General features: G+C 43.1%; 2 protein-coding genes across 2 annotated transcripts; both read left to right on the top strand.

Moving 5' to 3' along the window:
* Positions 1-35: 35 nt before the first annotated feature.
* CKLF (chemokine like factor) lies at positions 36-8,628 on the top strand. The gene is made up of 4 exons (XM_019755225.3): positions 36-235; positions 1,151-1,309; positions 5,659-5,751; positions 8,073-8,628. Exons 1-4 carry the CDS (start codon positions 158-160, stop codon positions 8,181-8,183), a joined length of 441 nt encoding a protein of 146 aa, XP_019610784.1. The 5' UTR covers positions 36-157; the 3' UTR covers positions 8,184-8,628.
* Positions 8,629-8,704: 76 nt separating this feature from the next.
* On the top strand, positions 8,705-19,581 carry CMTM1 (CKLF like MARVEL transmembrane domain containing 1). Its single transcript, XM_019753496.2, has 4 exons — positions 8,705-9,056; positions 11,218-11,376; positions 17,823-17,921; positions 19,442-19,581. The coding sequence occupies exons 1-4, from the start codon at positions 8,706-8,708 to the stop codon at positions 19,565-19,567; spliced, it is 735 nt and encodes a 244-aa protein (XP_019609055.2). The 5' UTR covers position 8,705; the 3' UTR covers positions 19,568-19,581.
* Positions 19,582-19,805: the final 224 nt, after the last annotated feature.

Genomic DNA, 19,805 nt, shown 5'->3' with positions numbered 1-19,805 from the left:
CGTGCGCGTGCGCATGCGCTTGCGAGGGCGGGAAGCCTAGCCGGGCGGTGCGAGTCAGCCGCCAACAGTTGCAGCCGCCGCGCGAGGCCAGGTGGAGCAGTGGGCTGAGGAGGGGGACGTGGAGGGCAAGTGCTGCTGCTGCTGGGTCTACCGAGTGATGTCAGCCCTGAAGCTGACGCAGGAGCAACACCCCTTCCACTTCAGCGTGAAAGCCCTTGTGAAGATGCTGCGGCTGGTGAGGGCTAGCCGGGGGTTGGGGGCAGTGTGGAACCATGCTCACAGGCAGTGAGATGGCCCTAAGGTAGGAAGTACCATGCCCTGTCTTCTCTTCCAACCTTGCGTTTAGCAAGGCCTCCCTAGAGGCAAGGCATCTGGCTACGCATCCAGGGAGAAGGAGAGAAATAAGGCACTGTCCTCCCCGTCAGGGGCGTTACTCACACACTCATAAAGCAAAATCAGCGTTATCTACCTGAAGGGCCTCGCTTGCACTTAGACGCAAAACCAGGCACCAGGTTACCGGGTGAGGCAGCTGCAGTTGTACCAACAAGATTTCAAGAAGACTAAGGGGTTTCGATGTCTTCTGCGTTTACTTACTTTAAGTCAGAAGTTTGATGTGACCAAGCTCACGGCTGATATAGCCCAGGGCCAGGACGGTGGAACTGCCCGTTTCTGGGGCATCGGACCTACCAGGAGCATTGTGGTCAGTTCTGAACAGAGGTTTGGAGAGAATCACCATATGGAGCCAGGTGACCTGGCTAGAGAAGTGGAAACTGTCACAGGAGAATATGTTGAAGGCATTCAAGAAAAAAAGGGAAGGAAAAATAATTTTTAAATTTTAAAGAAGTGACATATAGGCGAGGGGGTGGAAATAGTTAAAAGTTACAGGGGAACAGTTCTGCTTAATATAAGGAAGAATTTTATATTGGGAAAGTTCCCAAAATGAAATGGCTACTTGGGAAGGCAGTCCATTCCCAGACAGCAAAGGTAACAGGCATAGAGCACTTAGTAAGGATGTTGTAAATAGCCAAATAAATGGGTTTCTGCCATATACAGAAACCCATCGATTTACCTGTTTTAGAAATGATCGTTTTTACAGCTTGAACTTGTTTTCAATAATCATTTAATAAATCATATATTTTTTTCCTTATAGGGACTAACTGTGACATCGATGACCTTTTTTATCATCTCACAAGCCCCTGAACCATACATTGTTATCACTGGATTTGAAGTCACCGTTGTTTTCTTTTTCATCATTTTATATATGCTCAGGCTTGATCGAGTAATTAACTTTATATTTTGGCCTTTGCTTGTAAGTGTTCAGTTTCATTGTTAAAATTAACTCCTTTTTCCTGCCATAGTGAAACATTTTAATAAACTCTGTTCTTCAGTTTTCTTAAGCCTGTAAGGAATCTCTGGATAGAGATAGGCTGCGGAAGGAGGAGCTGTACCCACTGCTAATGGGCTCTGTATTGTCCCTGGGGGAGCTTCTCAGGGAACAGGAGCAGTCGCAGCATCAGTTCTCTTCTGAGCTCCATCTAAATTTAGATGTGGCTGACCCTTCTGTTAGGAGAATTCACTTCAGTGTAGATCTTCTAAAGAAATTTAAGATCATGATTCATAAAATTATAGAGCGTTCTTAATCTTTACCTCCTTTTTAAATGCACGTTGATATGGCCTCAAATTTGGGGGTACAGAGATGGAGGCAGATACACAAGTATCTGTCTTACACATGCCTGGTCACTAAATGGAAAATCAAAATAATTAGGGAGGCTCAATAAAGCACAAAATTATCTTACTTAAAAATGTCTGCAATCATCAATGCTGAATAATTCTTAACTGATCTGGTAGAGCCTTATCTAGTAGCATATGGATTTCACCCACCATACTCATAGCATTAGGAATAACTGCCCAGCGGAGTGCCCAAATGGTTCTGTAAACTGTTAAAATAGGCATGTTGAAGATGTTAGTTAAGGTATACAAGTATATGGTCCTTTAGCCCAGAATATAAGCTGGTTCTGGGAAAAACTGAGTGACTTCACCTCTCCTTTTTCAAGTCTTATCCCCAGCATCCTATATCCACAGGTGTCCCTCCTATGACCTTCTGCTGTACTTGTCTCATCCTTTCGAAGTGCTGATATCCAAGCTGATAACCCCTGTTAAAGAAAGAGGACTTCAGAGCTATTCTCAAACCATAAGCATGCCATAAAGTGGTACCTTCTGGAGCCACTTTTGAAGGCCAGTGATGAGCATTTCAGGCTAATCACCAGCTGAGAAAGTCCCAAAATAGGGAAAGTTGGGTAATAGATAGGATCTTCATAGTACCTCTCCAAACTCCTCCTGATCTACACTTTAGAGCTGGATCTGACTAGAGGAAGGTCTAGGAAAAGAGGTCACAAAGCCTTCCCCAGTTGGTCCTCAGTACATAACATCATTTAGTGGCAGAAAGGGCCAAGCTGGATTACTCCCAAGGATTTCTTCAAGGAGACGATGAACATGGTCCACGTCCTTTTAATCTTGTACTCAAAAAGTTGGATAGTTGCTCTTCATACTCTACTTTTCCAGGTTTTAGCATTTATTTTTCTGCAGACTAATAATTCTCTGGAGCTTTTTACATGTCCCAGTAATAAACTTGGAGCCCTAAGTTTAACAGAATTCACTGAGAGGGAGAGTGACCTATGTGTAGCATACTGAAAGTAGTCTCTCAACTCTGAAGCTCAAACTTTGCTCATATTTTAATCTTTTAGAAATGGTGCTATATGGTCAACTAAGTTATTATTCCGTTATGAAAACCAGGTTCCTCTCTGCTCTTGACCTAATGAAGTGATTTATTCAACAAATGTTAAGTTTCTGCAATCCCTGTATTCTGCGAGGTTGGTGCAAAAGTAATTGTGGTTTAAAAGGTTAAAAATAACTGCAAAAACTGCAATTATTTTTGCACCAACCTAATAGCTGCCTAGATTCAGTAATGGGTTCTTTGATAAGACAAAACACAAACCTTGTATCTGAGAAATTTCAGTGTAGCCAGGAAACCAGATAGATGAGCAATTCAGTGTTAATAGGTACTGCGACAGATGTTATCTCCAGGATAGTGTGGAGGCACCCAGCCAGGGAAGGAAACCAAATCATACATAACAGGCTTTCCTGAAGAAAACTATGCCTGAGCTGAGGGCTAAGGATAAAAAGTAGTTAGCTGACTGATACAGGGATGAAAGGACTTTCCCAGTAGAGGGAGCAATGTATGTGAGGGTAAAGGGGGAGAAAGACCATGACCCCAAAGACCTATAGATCATTCTGAATGGCTGGGTATTGAGCTGTGAAGAAGAGAGAGGGAACAAGAGTGGAGGCCCGAGAGGCAGTAGGAGGTCAGAGTACGCAAGGCTTTGTATGCCCTGGGTTTTAAACCAAAGGCCACTTTTTGGAAGTTTTTAAGTAGGAGAGTAACGTGATGAGCTTACATTTTATGAGATGGCACTGGTGGCAGTGTTAATGGCTTGAAGAGGAACAAAACTAGAAGTAGGTCTCAGAGACCACTTAGAAGTCTATTACTATATCCAGGCATGAATATGATAAAGGCATGAAGTAAGGTCATAACAGCAGCTGCAGGGAAAGAGGATGTTAATGGAATAGAATGGCTAGGACTGGGTAACTAAAGAGAATCAAGGGTACCTGCCATTTGAGTAACTATCTTGGGAAGAAAATGAGATAGGAGGTGTAGGACAAAGAATGGTTTTAAGGACGGGCCAGGGAGAGTGGTACATAACGAGTTCAGTTTGACAAATACTAGGTTTTCGTTGTGTACGGGATATTCAGATGGAAATGTTCAGAACACGTCTGAAGCTTAGGAGAGAGGAGCGAGCACTGCAGCTTTGGGGGTTATCACCTTGTGATGGAAATGAGCTCTGGGATTGGCCTAAATGGCTGAGAGAGAGTGTAGAGCAAGCTGAAGGTAAAACGGAAAGACCAACATACAGGGTGAAAAGGAGGAGTGGCCTGAGACAGGCAGGAGAGGACCCAAGGGAGACGCATGTCACGGAAGCCAAGAGGAGAATTTCTAGAAGCAAGGAGTGCTTCTTGCTTCTTTAGATATCTTTATATATCACATATAAAGAAAGTCCAGAAAAATACTCACTGACCACAGAGGCTCCTGACAACCTGCACCAGAGTGGTTTGCCTCAAGTGAACAGGTGACAGTAAAGCTGTGGGACTAGTCAGACTGAGCAGGGAAGGAGAGACAACTGTAACCAGAGGGGCCACCACCAAGTTGAGGAAAGTGGGTCAAGGACAAAGAGGGTCATGAACAGTATGAGGTCCCTGCAGAGGGGCCATAGGAATGAGAGCCAGACTTCACTGACTAGGAAAGGAACTGGTCATCTGCACTCAGAATCAGTATGTGTATGATTGTCTCAAAGTTGCAGTAACTGACAGTTGGGAGCAGGCCTTCTCTGACCGTTCCCCTCAAGTGCTCCAGTGACCGAAAACGATGTGAGCTAACCCAGGGTTTTGTGGTGGTATCCAAGTGCAGGCTCAAAATTTCTGTGAAATCTGCATTTTTGTAATTAAATTTACATTCTCCTCTGTGGCATATTGATGTTTTGTTTTTAATATAAAAACAATGCTTTCAATGACCATTAAGGGTCATTGATGTTCTGAGGCAGGTACATCCTTTTTTGTGCTGTGATTCTCTACAAGGCCTAGAGCACCACTTTTATCCAAAGCCATTCATATACACGTACCCAAATTACTCCCAGGAGGCAGGGCTGCCTGTCTGAAGTAGAGGTGCGGTCTATTGCCTTGAAGCAGAGCAAAATGTCCAGTACAGAGGGGTTTTAACCTCAGACAGCTACTCTCAATATCTCCTGCAAATGAGAACTTTGTTTCTTCCTAAGTATATCTAATCTTGACCTGTCTCCATTGAACCTCTTCCAATTTTCTTTTTAATAACTATTTTTCTAAGTTACCAGGGTTTTGCAATTTGATATTTCTGTGTTGACAACTCTTCCCTGTCTACAGTTATCTGCAAACATACATACATCATTCCAGAATAAAGACGATTTTCCTTCCCCACACTACACATCCATTCAAAATGTAAGTTGCACCTTTTAAAGCCACAGTTCAGAATGAAATGCTTCATTTCAAGAAATCATTAAATGAATGAGCTACATCATCAGAAATAACAGGATAATTGGCCAGCCATTGCATACAGATGGAAGCTATTCCTGAGAATGACCACTTTCTCCTAAGTGTACACTGTTTTAAGTTTTATTGCATTTCAGTAACAAAGTTTGGTTTACAGTGTAGACTAATTTACACTTTCTCTTATTAAAAGTGAGCATTCTGACTTCCCAATATACCATTCTACCTTAAACTTTCCACATATCACCTACTCCTAACCAGATGAGTTCTCCCTCCAAGTACATAAGAAAGAAGTCTGTTAAGTAGTTAAATAATTGGTATATCACATCTTAAGAGAACCACCAGGCATCACTGTAGACCAAATACAATATAGGTGGCATTTTACTGTGTCAATTTGATTTCCTAAAAGATAAATACTAAATACGTTTGTTTAATAAAATGTAACTTTCAAAATTTTTAGGGAGCTGATTCACTTTCTTTTGGTGGTCTTCATATAAAGCTGACCTTTCTATTCTGTGTTTTTAGGATATTATCAACTCTCTGATAACAGCAATATTCATGATAATCATATCAGTGTTGGCACTGACATCAGAAAACACATTTACGGTCCTCGGAGGGGTAAGTGGAGGTCTCTCTGCTTTCTTCCTTAGGTTTGATCAGAATTCAGATTTCCATGGCCAGTATATGTATATAGTACTCAGCGGCTTATTTTTTTTTTTTTTTTTTGGTATGAATACATGCCCGATTAATATGAAGGAATATGATTTCACACTAAAATGAAGTTAACCAAATAAAGATGTTCCTACATATTTCTCAGGTATGTAGAGCTAGACTAGACTGAGAAAACCTAGACTAAGAAAAGCTACTGAAATCAGTTACAATATTTAACGCTGAGAAACATGATGTCAAGCAAAAACACCATGAATGAGTTTCATAGCTCTCACTTAAAAAAGAAAAAGAAAAACATACCACTTGTTAAGGTGAAACAGATTGTTCTGAGCTCAGTTATTTCTTGACCAGGTCCTTCTTCAGATGGAATATAATAGATGTCTCATGATAAGGCAATGGTAGGAAGCCTTGTAACAAAAGGATTATTTTGCACACTGTTTGAATAGATGCGAATCAGTATAATCAGACTTTATCCTAGAAGGCCAACGAAAATTAAAAAGTGTCAAGTAATACAGTTGAATTAGTCCCATCTAATATTCTTCCGAGATTTGTTACAGAGGTTCAAAATCTTTTGGCTTTTCTAGGTTCTGATCTAGAGAAGTGAATTGGAAAGTTCTTCTTAAATAAATCTCCCTCGTATTTTCTTGTCTTTTCATAGTATGGGCCACTTAGGAGAACTGACTGTTCTCAGACAGCCAAGTATGTCAGAATCCATGGTTTTTCATCTCTCTTATTAGGCCCTAAGCAACTTCTTGAGGGATGGGAATTACTCTAGAAATGAGATTGTGCTGTAACAGCAATTTCCCCCAATTGTGTTTAAAGATAATGTTATCCCTACTATGGAGAAAGAAGGACCAGGCATAGGATTTCCTTTCATTCACTTATTTACTCATTCATTCATTCAATCATTCATTCATTCTTTAAGTGCACTTTGGTAGGTGCTGACAAAGTATAGAGCTATGGTGTCCCGTGTGGTGGCCGCTAGTCACATGTGGCTACTGAGGCCTGTAAATATGGCTGGTCTGTACTGAGATGAGCTGTACATGTAAAATACACACTGGATTTCAAAGACTTCCTACCCCAAAAAAAGAATACAGAATATTTCATTAATAACTTTATTATATTGATGACGTTAAAATGATAATATTTTGGCTATATAGGGCTAAATAAAATATATTATTAAAATTAATTTCACTTGTTTTTCTTCACTTTTTAATGTGGCTATTAGAAAATTTTCAATTAATTATGTGGCATACATGGGTGACTCACATATTTCTCTCAGACGACACTGGCTAGAACGTGAGCCCTTTCCTCAAGTTGCTTAGAGCGTAATGCAGGAGACAGACATGCGAACAGCAATATGTAAGGTGTTGACACTACTTCAAGGTACAGAACTGAGGAAGCAACTACTTTTCTCTGGCAGTGGAATCACAGGAATAAAGGCAACAGGGGGGACCGTTCCAGGTGGAGGAACCAGCAACATAGAGAGTACCAGAGTCATGAAAGTATAGGCAGGAAGTACTTAGTGTGGTCAGATCTGGGAAGCCCACCTGAGATTCAGGGTGGAAACAGAGCAGTGTCTGAAGCCAGAAAGCAAGCCGTTGGATGGAGCTGACCAAACAGCACGCAAGGAACATGACGTCTCTTCCCCAGCTCTCACATAGCCGTCATAGTACTTAAAGACCATGTTCTAGTTTATTCCCTTTACTTCAATTGTATTTTTCTAAGGCCTGTTTAGAATCCCACCCCTTACATGGATGTAGCCCAGCTTTTGAGAGTTTACTTTGGGTCATCGTATAACTCCAGGTCTCCAAAGCTTTCATCACAGCTACTGTTGCCGTGGTTTAGTCTTGAGCTGGTGTTAACTTGGACCCTTTCTCCAGTAGAGTTTACAATAGGAAAGTCAAACAGTGGAACATTCGAGATATAAATGTTGACTGATAAATGAGTATCAGTAGGGCCTTAAACAATACATTCAGGGGCAAATCAAGAGATGCAGACGAGTGTTTCTTGCAGAGCTCACACTACTTCAATGTCATTTCTGCTCACTAAAGTTATCCTTTCCGTTTCTCTAGGCAGGTATTAGGAAACTTGGGGATGACAACAAAATGATCTCCGAGGTATTCTTATGTTGGTATTAGGTGACAGCGTAGGGAGCAATCCCAGGACCCTAGCAGGAGAGGAAGCCCATGGGCAGACACTTAAAACCTGTATGAATGACAGGAAGTGCAGGTCAGAGCCACAGCAGTGACACTTGTCTTTGTTTCCAGGTGTTTGGACTCCTGGCAGTGGTATGCTGCATTGCTGATGCAGCTCTTATTTACCGGAAGCTTCTATTGAATCCAAGTGGTCCTTTTCAGAAAAGTCCTGACAAAATATAAGTTTTGTAATTTTATATTCTTTTTTAGTCAATGCTAAGTATTAAACATATCTCTATTATTCCACATAATTTCTGTAGCAGTTCTCATTCTAATCTCAATATGGGACCTGGAAGATGAGATTTAGGAGCTCTGCACCCGGCGGTCACCCTAATTGTAACTTCCAAGGGAGCGCTGGGAGCGCCTGGATGGGATCGGGTTGGGTTTTCCCCACTCCTGGGCCGAGGTGGCAGAGAAGGAGGCGCCAGGACCACCCTAAATGGTCTCTGAGCCCTCTTCCTGGCTGGCTGGCAGCACAGAGGTGGTGAGTTTGCAACACTGAGTTCCCAGGCGAGGCAGTGGCTTTGCGTCCAGGATGGCAGCGAGGGTGGCTGGTTTGTCCTTGGGCAGCGAGAGCTGGGTGTGCGCGTGGGATAGGCAGCCGTTGGGGCTCAACGCTGGTGACTAGGGGACAGGCGGCCGCCTCCGCGGGGCAGGGGTCAGAGACAAAGGGCCAGCCTGACATAGCCAGGACCGGGGCCCACCATGAATTCTGAAGGCGCCAAGGAACCTTCAAAGGACTTGCAATCCCGGGAACAGCGCAAGAAGCGCCCGGGAGGCACTGGGCAATCCGCTCCAGAGCGTCCTGAGCGCTCCGTGCAAGGAGCACCCGTGGCGCAGCAACCTGCACGCTCAAGGAACACCGCACCCTCAAAGACGCCCACAGGGCCTCCACACCAGACGCCCGCTGAACACCAAGTGTCCCCCCTGAGCGAATCGGAGAAGGAGGCCATCCAAAAGCGTGTGGAGGGCCGGGCCAGAGTCCCGCCCAAAATCAGGGACAGCTTCAAGCAGTTTTTCTGCTCGCCCGCCGGAGCATTGAAGGTCGTGAGGCTGGTGAGCAGAGAGAGCGGGTGACCCGGCTGAGCGGATGCATGCGTCAGCCTCGGGAACCTTCCCTAGGTCCCTTTGCCAATCACCCTTTTCTGCCTCACCTTTCCTCCTCCTCTCCCCTGGCTCCTCCCACACATCAAACCTTTCTACTAAATTTGGCTTTTTTTTTACTGTCTTTTCTATTTCTCAGGTTTCCCCTCACAAAGGGAATTAGGGAAGCAATGAAGATAATAGCAGAAATGCGTACATTAGCAAACAAAAATAATAGAATTGACCAATAAAATTGATAAACCACTGGCCAAGGTAACAGGGAGAAAATGGGGAGGAAAGGGCATATATTCAAAGTCAGAAACCGGAAAAGGAAAATAATCGCAAACACCAGTGAAGCTGAAAGGATCCGCAGAGTGCTTTCCAAAACAAATTTGAATAATTGGATGAAACAGTTGATTTTTCAAGGAAAATATAAATTACCAAAACTGATCCCAGAATAGAGAAAAACCTAAACAGACCAATATAAACACAGAAGAAAATGAAAACTTATCAAATGCGTATCTTTCAAAAATGTATCAGACCCAGGCTTTTTCACAGGTTAACTCTTTCAAGCCTTCATGGGATGTAATTCTGATACTATTTAAAGTTTTTCAGAAAATTGAGAAACACTTCTGAACTATTTTTACAAAGTCAGTATAACACTGATATCAATATCTGACCAACTTCAGAAAAAGAAAACTAAACAGAAATCTCACTTATTTCAAAGCAATAAGTATTAATAATATATTAGCAGAAAATACTCATCAGTACTTTTTAAAACTACACCATGAAGAAGCATAGATTGATTCACTATTAAATTTATTAAACTAATCTACCATATTATAAGTAAAAGGAGAAAAAATTAGGAGATTATATCAAGTAGAATACAAAACACATCTGACAAAATTCAACATTCATCTCTGATTGCAAAGGAGAAAGACCAAAGAAAGGACAGCAAAATAGGAATACATAGATATTTCATTGACATTGTTAAAATAAACCTAAAAGTCAGCATCATATATAATTAAACATCAGAGGTATTTCCATTAAAATGCGGAACAGAAAGGATGTCCACTACCTCCACTGTTATTCAATATTTTTCCGGAACCACTAGTTGTCACAATTTGGAAAAAGAAATAAGAACACCTGAAAAAAGAGGCAAAATATATTTTAGCTGATAAGATCATAATAACTAAAAAACTCAAAAACTGGGAAACAATTTAGAACAAGATAATTCTACTAATGCATTGGTAAAAATGAGCAGGCAGCCACTTAAAACAGAAGCTTTTTTCTTTATAACCATCAAAATAAAATATCTAAGATGAAATAAATTTGAAAGACCTATATGAAGAAAACTTTAAAACTCTACTCAGAGATATTTAAAAACCACTAAAATAACTGGAAAGACATACTTTTTCCTTGAATAGTAAGACTAAATTTTGTAATACATTTCCAGATTATAAATTAAATGAGATCTCAATTAAAATACCAATAGGCTTAGTTTGGGGAACTTGACCAAGACAAGTACGGTAGGCATAAACAATCTAAGAATGAGTACTGAATGGGAAACCAGGTCAGATAATGGGATACAAAAATGAATTTCCTGTAATTTCAAAAGTACTAGAGAAGAAATTGGCTAATCAGTGGAAGAGAACAGTCCCAATAAAAGACCTGAATACACCTGCGAATTTAGTATATAATAAAGATGGGATATCAGATCAGTGGGGAAAATATTGGTGATTCCCCATAAATGATGTTGGAATAATCAGCAGCTGTTTGGAAAGAAAGAAAGCTGGAGCTCTCCCTTACTCTGTCAAAGTCAATGTATGGTTACCCTACCTGTATATACATACTTTTTTCTGGTATAAAATATACACTGTGAACAGTGGTTACTTTTAAGGAGATAGACTAGAGTTGGGCTGAGGGAGAAGAAAGAAACCGAAGTTATTTTTTCACCCTTCGTTATTGTGTGCATGTTCATTATTTCATGTCTTAAAAATATTTTTAAAAATTTAAATAAAATGTGCAAAACAATACAGATAATTGCAATATAATCAGATTTACATTCTGACAATTAATAGGGGTTTTTTTAATAGCCTCTATGCATTAAAACAAATTGTTTCCTTTCTTGCAGAGTCTTCTCATGGAAGCAATAGCTTGTTTCGTCATCTCCAGAACCCATGAGTTATACATAGCAATCACAGTGCTGGAAACCTGCATCGTTCTTTTCTTTATTCTAATCTATATGCTAACCATTCACCACTTGATGACTTGTATACATTGGCCCTTACTTGTAAGTGTTCATTTTCATAATTCAAATATAGGCTTTGCCTTCAGCTGCAGAGTAGAGCCTCTCTCCTCAAGTGAAAACACAAGAGCTATCTCTCTAGACAAGGACACAGCTGAGCTGTGACAGTTAGGGTTTTGCCCTAGTCCCATGAGAGAAACTAGCCTAATTCCCAGAAAGATTCCTTGGACGCCTCTGTCTACAGGACAACCAGCACACATACGTGCTTCCATCTTACTACGGTCCTGAACGCCTGATACTTTTCAGCTTGTCCTAAAGAAAGTTTTAATTCATATGTTCAGTAGGGAAACACATTTCTCACCTATTGCTTAGAAAACAGCACATGCTTCTACTTTTCAAATAGCACCCTCTCTAACAGATTATAAACATCCCCCCCAAAAGCAAGGGTGGACAGGGCAGAGTTGTAGAAACTTGTCACTCATGCCCTGAAAGATTGCAGGAGTCAACCTTTTCACATGTGTTAAGGGTCCATACTCCAGAAGGGGTGACTGACGGTGCGGTATTCAGGAAAAGACATTGTCTGTATAGCCTTCATCATAGCTTTCTCCCAGAATCTCACATTCTTTACCAACTGAAAAATTCCTGAAGCTAATGCATAATGTTTCAGATAAATCCTATTTATTGTGGAGACTAGACAGGGACGATAGGTTTGTCCAGGTACAGGCATGGACCCAGTTCCTGGCCCTGCACCTTACCAGCTGTGTGAACTTTAGCCTCAGTTTCCCCATCCAGGAAATTCAGGGAAGGAAAAGTGTGATGATAATTGCTGCCTCAAGGGCTCCTGTAATACTTAAAGGTATTTAAAGAAAATAGCACGGTGCTTGGCACAGAGTAAACATTCACTACGAAGGGGCCAGCAGGCCCATCAGGTAGCCGAGTGGCTTTTACCAGGTTATCTTGCATTGCGAACAATCCTAACTCTGAGCTCAGGCCTCTTCCACACCCCCATTTCCTTATTGTATCTTCTTCTGTCCTTAAGGTAGGATCAGTTGCATTGATCCAAAACTCAAAATATTTTCTTTAAGTGTCTGATGGGTTTTCTGAAAAGGCTGCTGAGCTCTCTGTGCCACAGAGAGCCGAGCAACAGGGAGCAGACAAAGCGAAATGTGAGCAACTTTAATTGGATGTATGGAAGACCCTCTTAATTATGGAGAGCTATAACCATGGAGAGATTTCTGAGGGGAAACTCAAATCTCTGTCCATGACATTTTCAAGAGGGGAAGGTAATGTTTTTGAGCACATATCATGTGCCAGATACTTTTTTCACATATATTACCTTATTTCATCCTCACAACAACCGGTGAGGTTGTAGTCATCCCCCACTCCCCATCTGACAGGTGAGAAAATTGGATTAAAGTGATTAAGTTGCCCATGGTCATATGTAGGCACATGGAAACTCAGGTTTGAGCCCAGGTGTGTCTGACTCCGAAAGCCCAGACTTTATGCCTTATTTGTTTGTGATGGTTTCTCTAGCTCCACCCTCATGACATCTTTGTTCTCCTTAGATTCTCTAAATTTTATGTTCTCTCTATCTTCTCCTGTTTCCTCATGGTTTCCCTCAAAATTGGAGGCAAGGGTGAGTTTTGATTATCTTGGGGGGGGCACAGGGCCTTGGGTGTGGGTGACTGAGGGTCCCACAGTGCCAAGGTCAGCAGCTGTGGCAGGAGAACCAGAGCCCTCTGAGAAAAGGTCCACTGCCATAATGCTGGAGAGCTGAAGAGAGCCTCAAGGCGCCAGATTTGCTGTAGGGCCCAGGGGGCGTGTCCAGGAAGTGTCTCAGAAGGAGGCAGGAGCTAGGGTCTCCTCAGCATGAACCATGAAGGTCCTGTGAGAGGAATTGTGCTCGTAGGACCCAGGAGGCTCAGGACAGCTTTCGCAGCATTGCAGGCTTTTGGTCATTGGTCAACTCTGATAAAGCCAGGCCCCCTTTTGCTACCTCTGTCCTTGGGTGACAGCATTCTCCTATCTTTGGAGGGCTATGGGAGCCCAGAGTATGATTCAGAGCCCCTGCCTTTTCCTTGCCACTGCCGTCCAAGGTGAGGGCCCAGGCCTGGAACAGCACATGGAAAGCGTCAGGAACTCCCAGCAGCTTCATAGTTGGGAAACTGTCTTACCACAAAGGTGGCCCAGTTATTCTGATGCTCAACTAACCCGCAGTAAACATACTAAGCAACTACATACTAACCAACATAGTTGGTCAGGTGGTGAGCTAATTGACTTGGAAGGTTTTTGAAAAGACCCATCCAAACAGGATCCAAAACTGCGTTCTCTTCTCCTATCCAGTCCCTTCCTTCCGAATTTGCCCTTTCAGGTCCCATAAGCTGAAGGACATGTACATCTAAGATTGCTCAGAGGGGTAAATAGCTACCACTGGATAATAACAGGGAAGGCTTGGCACGGTAAGACATGTGCTGGCTCAATGACAGTATTGGTGCCTACGAGGTGACTAATTGAAACTTCAGAGAGTAGGTACACTTGGAGATGTGTTGGCATCAAGCTGCGGGAGTCACTTGGGACCTTAGCGAAAGGCCAGTGCAGCTCGCCGGAGAACACAGGACCTACTTCTCACTGTAACTATTTCAGTGCTGGTTGAAGGCCTGCCCACACACGAGAGGGGCCCAGCACTCACAGCTGCCACTATCTTTCAGCCCTTGTTTGGCGGATGGTTTTGTGCCAGAAGGTACAGGATTAGGATAAAGGAGTACTAATTTTAAGTGGCAATTTCCTTAAAGGCTCACACCAGGATAAATGTCCTTATTCCTCTATTCCCATTCTTGTTTGGCAAAGGGCTAAGGGTGAAAGTCCCCAGCAGGGAGACAGGAAGTCTGATAAATCAGGGCTTCAGACCTCAGCAGGGCAGCGACAGGGGGTACTGGCCTCCCAAATGACTTACTGAGAGGGCAGTGCACTCTGGGACCATATTTTGGCAGAGTCTCCTTCTCTGGAGCCATGATGGAGCCTGGGCTTGGGGACCCACACCCTAGTCTCAACTGCAGCTTCTCACTTCTGAAAAGGCTGTGCCAGGGACCCTGACACCCATGGGGAGGGTGCAGGTCCAACCCTCATCTGGCCCCTGACCTGTCAGCATGGCGCTGCATCAGAGCTAGTAAGCAGACAGCTTTCCTCACCCCACCACGGAGGAGTCACTGTCTTCGTTTTTAGACTTCATGATCAATTTTACCCACCCTCGTCTAGTGTCATCTGTCAGTGTACCCAAGAAAAGTATGACTTGTAATTATTGTCTTCTGAATAGCCCATATTTTTAACACTTCTACATTGTGAAAAATATTATCCAGTATGGTCAGAGAAACTTGAGTCCTGGTCAAGCAGATGTTTTTGCCAATAGAAAGCAATTAAAAAAATAATAATAAACATATTTTAAGCTAAAACTCTATAAAAGTAATGTTTCAAAAATTACCAGCAATAGTTTTACATTTATAAGTTCAGCCTTAGAATATCCCCTTCAAATAAGATTAATGAAAACCAACAGGTCTGGTGATTTCTAATGAGGCTCTGCCATGTGTTTGGAGAACTCCAGGCACAAATGGAACCAACGAAAGTTGTAGTTAGCTGACTACCATCTAATATTTACTATTTATAAATTCTTGTTACAAAGATCACATTTTGTGAAACAAATTTAAATGTTTTACTTTTTTTTTCTAATATTCAGTGATTTTTAAAAATCAGCATTCACCATTAAAGCATCTTTTTCTTTCCCAGTTGTAATTCTATACCATTTTGTTTATCTCAGAGAATAGTCTGAGAGCTTTATGGAAAAGTAACAGTCAAGTAACAAACCCATCTCTCATTTGAGTCAGAGGAGGTTACCTGAATCAATAGGGTATTCAGTCAAGGGGGGAAGAAAAAGGTGAGTGAGGACAGCATTTGGGGGGGAACCAGAAGTCCTATTGCATGTGGCAAGGCTCAGCTGCAGTTTTACCCCATCAAGGAAAACATCTCTCTCTGTGTCAAAGATGAAGCCAAACAAGAAGGTCTGTGTCCAAGGCAAAAGGAAGTGGGGTTAGTCAGGAGAAGGCCCTTGGTCACTCAAGTCAACCCCGGACAAGCTGCTCCGCTATCTGTAAACTGGGGCTAATGAGAGTTTGTTGTGAGAATCAAATGAGATCACGTATTTACACAGTATATGTGGCACAGTATATGACACACAGTAAGTGCTCAAGAAATGTGAGTTACAAGAGGAATGATAGGTACAAGGCATTAGCTCCAAGGGACAATTCAGGAGAGCACTTCCTTTTGCGTAAGGACCAGGGTAAACTATAACATCCGGGAGTCAAACGAGGAGATGGAATGATGACAGGGAGTCAGCGATTGCCCAGGGAGGCCTAGTCTGCATTTGGTTTATTCCTATTATCATTATTAATGTACTCTCATCCCGATTCTCAGTGATCTATGACCACAGCTAGTTAATTTTTATTTCAAAAAGTTTACACTACACCCCTTAGTTGTAAGCGTCCTTGCTCACATCTCTGGATATCTTGGTTTACATCATCCTCAGGTGCTAAGCTTCCTGCAAAGCTGCAAACCGCGGTGCCTGCCCCACGATGGCCAGACCTCCGCACAGCCTACATGACCCAGCTGAAACATTTCTGATCCTCACAGCCCTACTCCACGTCCCCTTCCAGTGTTACCCACCAGGTGCCCAAATAATAGACATTAGTGCCCTTCCAAGAGGCAAGTCACAGTCCACAACAGGGCTCCTTGCTTGCCAATAAAAACAGGAGAAACACCTGGAGTTTGCAGAAAGTTTGCTATCTGTGCACATTTTGAGGATATCTGTCACGAATCTACATTTTGAGGTACTCCCACCACCGACTAGATGCCAGGCACCTTACTTGATGCTTTCAGATTCGTTATGCCATGTAATTCTCAGATCAACACAATGAATCTCAATCATTATCCCCATATTAAAAATCAGCAGGTTGGCACAGAGGTGTGATAAAACATGCCCCGGGTCACACATCTAGGAATTGGCAGGCCAAACGATTTCATCAACAAAAAACACTTTCACGGTATTTGTCCCATACTATGTTGACCTTCCACGACCCTTTCCACAGAAAATGCCAAAAGATGGATGCTGCACGTCCATCCTAGGGAGATAGTTCATTTCCTCCTTATTTGGGTGTCCCTGAGGGGAGACAACAGTGACCCGAGTTCTGACTCCACTCCTTGGCAGATACTCAATCCTAGGCAATTTAATAAACGTCTCTAAGCCTCTGTTACATCCTCTTAAAATGCAGATCATAATAATACTGCCTTTGCAGGGTGTTTATGAGCGTTAAATGAGACAATGACTGGGAAACTTGGCACACTGAACACACTTCATTAGAGCCATTATGATTCCACACACTGGAGGGCAGGGCTCCTTGCTATGTTTGGGCAAGTGCACAGACAGGCTGACACTACCAAGTCAAGCCACCAAGACTTTTTTTTTTATTAGTTTCAGGTGTACAAAACAGCATAATGAGCCACCAAGACTTTAAGACTGAAAATGTTCCCATTAGACATCTGGGCCCTATCATGATTATATCACCCTGGGCTTTTGGCCCTCTCTATAAACTGGTGCCACTGACACATCGAGTACCTTCTCTTCCATCACTGCTCCAGTACCAAAGCCCAGCTTCTACTTATACTCAGGGGTGAGCCCCCACCCACTCACCCTTACCCTTTATTTAGCACACAAAGCATCAGATTGGGCTAGCAGTTAAAGAAGCCAGTAAGGAAACCCAGAAGGAAGGACACTAATAGCCTATACATGTCAGGGCAGACTCAACTGTGGCCATATCGTAGGGAACAGCAGAAGTCAGTAGCACAGGCATTCAGTTCAGAATACCAGGCATGCTCCTAAGGTGGCTTCCTGCCTTCTTGGGCTATGTTAACCTACAGAATCACATGACCCACCTGCCAAAGGATCGGTTCTACCTGCAGACTAGGGAGTAGAATTAAATCCGTGGAGCGCTAACCTAAAATTTTATTTTTATATTAAGACAAACATAGTGTGGAATAGAATGCTGAATTTACAATACAAGACTTCAAAAAAAATCATATCATGGAAGACCAATTTGGCCCCCTAACCTCTAGATTTTTTCCATGCTCACTTTTGTATGCCCTTTAAGAAAAGTCTAATAGAAAAGTTGTCAGTTTTTAGTTTGTTTGTTTGTTTGTTTGTTTTTTACTGGTGTTAATGAAATTAAACCCTTTTCTGCTGACAAAATCCTACCCAAGAACTTAAAATCAAATAAACTCATGTCTCTGGAAGATGTAAGAATTATGCTGCTGAGGGTTCCTTTTTGTATTATTCAAAGAGAAAGTTTTTAAAAGGCATCCATGCTTAGATGGCTAATTGACCAATTTAAATATTTTACGAAACACATTTTCATGTAAAGCTGACAATTTTCAAATCTGTATTACAGGATCTTATCAACAGTTTCATTACAGCTGTGTCCCTTTTCATAGTTGCCTCCTTGACAATACAAGAAAAGGAAAAAAACCATCTACTGTATGTTGGAGGGGTAAGTAGAGGTCTTTGTGACTCCACTTAAGATCAGTATTTCAAGACTCTTTGAACAGGGAAACCGGCAGACCATCATTATTTCATTTCCAGAACAACATCCCCATGACCACCCCTTCTCTTTCTTGCACTGACTTCTACGGAAGATATGAAACTGTGCAAACTCTAAGCTCATGAAAATCTTCATTCTCATTCTCCAGATAGGGACAAAAACAAGTCTGTTGAACCCATTTTGAGAATTGTACAATTTTTTTAACTGTTTCAGCAAGATGTTCTTGTCTATAAATAGGACTTTGACTTTTCTGGACTAGAGAAGAAAAGCACATGAAAAGAATGATGGTAGGAAAAAACAAGTGCATCATCAAAGGTGTGTGACCCAACCTATTCAGGAAGGAAGGAAGGACGTTCTCAGCATGTGCCCCACACAAGGCTAGGCACATTTTGACTTAATCTTTACAACTCTCATTTTCACAGATATGGGCACTAAGGTAAAATACCTTGCCCTGGGTCACAAAGCCTCCTCATATGAAGAGCACAAGATATGGCAGATTAAATGCTTGGAAGTTGGGGGTGGGGAGGTGAGACTTTGACTCAAGAAGTCAAGCAATGGGAACAGAAATTAATCCAGAAAAAAAAGTTTAATTTATTGAATTCATTCCATAATCAGTAAATATTTTGTCAATCCCACTGGATTGTGCCAGGCCTAAACTCAGTGTTGGAGATACAGTCCCTTCCCCCTCGGGGAGCTCACAGATTAGCTGGGGCAAGACCTACCTAGGAAAAGTTCATTTAAGCAGCGGGGTTTAAGTGACCATAAAGAGAAACATCCAAGGCAGACAGCTGATCCCCACCTGCTAACTCAGCCACCAAGCCTTCCCCTGCCTTCCAGAGGCCCCCACCCGCTGATCTCCATCAATTCTTACCTGGATGGCAGCAGCCCCACCAGCCCGGACTGGTCTCTCTGCCTCCAGCCTGGTTCACTCTCCGTCTGCATCTCCATTCTGCATCTGGCACACCTGACCTCTCCTCTTGATGAAGTCCCAGACACGGCATCTCCCCGGCCTCAACTCTGCTCCCTCACTCACCAGCTCCAGAGGCCTCTGCCACACCAGATCCCTTGGAGACCTCAAGCCAGTACCTGGAGTTCTCTTCCTCCCAGCTGGTCCCCTGGGAAACTCCTTTCTGCCCTTTCAAACTTAGCCCCAGTGTCCTTTCCACAGAGGGACGTCTGTTTCAGGAGCCCATCCCGAGCTGGAGACTCCTGGGGCCACTGCCCTCCTCTAGTTCTTTTCTGGCGCCTCGGGCATCAGGCAAGGTCATTACTAGCAGCAAAACCCACCATTTCCACAGTCCCTTTCTCTGGGAACGGCAGAAAGGGCCGCAGCAGGTAGTGGAGGGTCAGAGAGGGAAAAGAGGCCCCCAGCATCCGGCATCCCGGACTGGGGTTCGGGAAGATAAGTTGTTGCTGAGCTGCAAAATAACACCCCCTTTCCTTCCCATACACGGTCTTGTGTCTGACAGGCCTTGTGTTTCGCGGCGGCAATCGTGTGTCTCGTCGATGCGACTATAGTCACCAAAACGATGAGGAATAACGTGAAAAGAGTCCTGGGACTCGAAAGCGAAACCAGGTCCTCCCCTTCCCGGTAGAACCCACCCCGAAACCCGCCCCGGTGGGACCCACCGCGACGCGCGCCCCGTAACCCACGAAGGCCTCCTCACAGACAGCCTTGCAGGCAAAAGCGGCGCTGTCTCACCCCTCCTGCTCCCCCCACCAAGCTCGCCTGCTGCCACCCATTTCCGCCCACCTGTGATCATAAAATCAGGGCTGCTAAGTCGGGAACACTTCTGCTTCCACGTGTTGCCTTGTGTAAAAGTCGAGTTACAT

Source organism: Rhinolophus sinicus, chromosome 8 (genome assembly GCF_057876585.1).
Source record: "Rhinolophus sinicus isolate RSI-liver-muscle chromosome 8, RSI-T2T, whole genome shotgun sequence".
Classification (NCBI taxonomy): domain Eukaryota; kingdom Metazoa; phylum Chordata; class Mammalia; order Chiroptera; family Rhinolophidae; genus Rhinolophus; species Rhinolophus sinicus.
This window is presented reverse-complemented; position numbering and strand designations above follow the sequence as displayed.